Source organism: Austrofundulus limnaeus, unplaced genomic scaffold, assembly GCF_001266775.1.
Source record: "Austrofundulus limnaeus strain Quisiro unplaced genomic scaffold, Austrofundulus_limnaeus-1.0 Scaffold1452, whole genome shotgun sequence".
NCBI classification, from domain to species: domain Eukaryota; kingdom Metazoa; phylum Chordata; class Actinopteri; order Cyprinodontiformes; family Rivulidae; genus Austrofundulus; species Austrofundulus limnaeus.
In genome coordinates, this window is record NW_013953854.1 from 74,763 (window position 1) to 76,487 (window position 1,725).

Here is a 1,725-nt window from a genome sequence, read left to right on the forward strand (position 1 = left end):
CCCCTCCTGGTACCCACATGGCAGAACAAAAGTGTAAAAGTGAACATTTGTTCTGGTGACAAACAGGTGCTCAGATGTAATTTGATTCTTATCTTTGTATGAGATTTGGTAAACTAAACAATTTTTCTCCCTAATTTAACTAGAACCCCCTTAGTTAAATCCTCAGCTCAAAGCAAAACTCACCTCACCTCACTCCAAACCTCAAACTCACCTCTCAGGGTTTATTTTATTTGTTTGTTTGTTTATTCACCTGTGATTGCAAACTGTCAGTTTTACCTGGTTCAACATGTCATCACTTCTTACTCACCACAATTGTAAATACATTTAATCTGTAAATAAATGGCCCGTGGAGAACGTGCCAACATAAGTTAATGTCACTTTTGTGTCTTGATAAAGTATTATTGGTTCTGATAAGGACAAGAACTCATAAAACCATTTTGGGTACATTTATTGTGAGACTGATTACAATAAAGTTAAAGGTTTTCGTCTCTTTCCTGGGTTAGTTTTTGATCAAATTAAGAGTGTGGTGCCTCGAGGTCAGATAATTCACGTATTTAAATAATTCACAAATTATCCATTTTAGAATATACCCAAAACCCCTACAGCTGGGAGTGAGTCCAACCCATTTCATGTGATCTTGAATCATATTAAATTTTAACATTTTTAATGGCTGACACAAACCCTCAATATGAGATGATGTTTAACCTCTACATGAACTGGAGGTGGGATATATACATTCATTTAGAGAAGGCTGGGCTTTTATTTTATCTTTAATTTCATTAAGATTCACTGTTTCTATAATTAAAAGTAAAAAATAAAGTCACGATGTTCACATTCAAAGAATAAAATAGGAATTACCTGACTGAGACCTAAAAATGTAATCATTGCAAGAAGAGGTGCTGCTAAAGCAAAGACCAGCAGGTGTTTACGGATGCGGTTCCTCTCCAGACCAGCATGCATCAGGAACGATACCAGACCGAAGGCTGCAGGAGCCTGTGGACAAGACAGCAGTCAACCACTGTGCACCTGCACACAATCTGACARTCACACACCAACACTGACTGCAGTGTATTTATTTATTACCTTATGCAGCATAATGGCTACAAAAACAATGAGCTGAACACTGGTCTGAGAAGTGGAGGCAGCAGCTCCCAGTGCCACTCCATCAGCTGGAAACAAACAAACAACACTGTCAAGTACAAACACACACACACACACACACGCACACACACACACACACACACACACACACACACACACTGTTTTATTAACTTTACTACAGTGAAGTCTGGATGCTGATTTTGTAAATAACTTGTGCCTTGGCTGTGCAAGTTCATTCTCACAAACTGATTTATGACGAGACAGAACAGGACAAACTGTCGCTGATGTTCCTCTTCACCCTTCAGTAGTGACAACTGTTGGACTCACAGGCCTTCATTCATCCTCTCATCAGGTCAACGGTTGGACAGAGCCACAGTTAGACAGCTGATCTTWTCAAACTACTATAAACATGTTGAACACGTCTCCTTCATGGTCCAAACAAACTATGGTGCAGATCAGATCATTTGATTTAGAGCTAACAGTGTGCAAATGGTGAGGGATGACCTGACCTCAGCCACACCATCCTGCCACCAGTCAGTAGCTGTGTTTCCATTACAAATGTGCACAAAACTTTGTCGATATTCTGTTAATGTCAAAAACACAGTTTCACAACTGCAGTGTTTC

The 1,725-nt window shown here is 39.5% G+C and overlaps 1 protein-coding gene across 1 annotated transcript in view; it reads right to left on the bottom strand.

The window, feature by feature from the left end:
• Positions 1 to 1,725, bottom strand: part of slc39a9 (solute carrier family 39 member 9) — a 12,459-nt gene that overhangs the window by 2,305 nt on the left and 8,429 nt on the right. Inside the window, exons 5-6 of the mRNA XM_014032444.1 lie at positions 1,084 to 1,169; positions 859 to 993 (exon numbers count right to left, since the gene is read on the bottom strand). Coding sequence (XP_013887898.1) covers positions 859 to 993; positions 1,084 to 1,169 — 221 coding nt within the window. The remainder of the gene's footprint in view (positions 1 to 858; positions 994 to 1,083; positions 1,170 to 1,725) is intronic.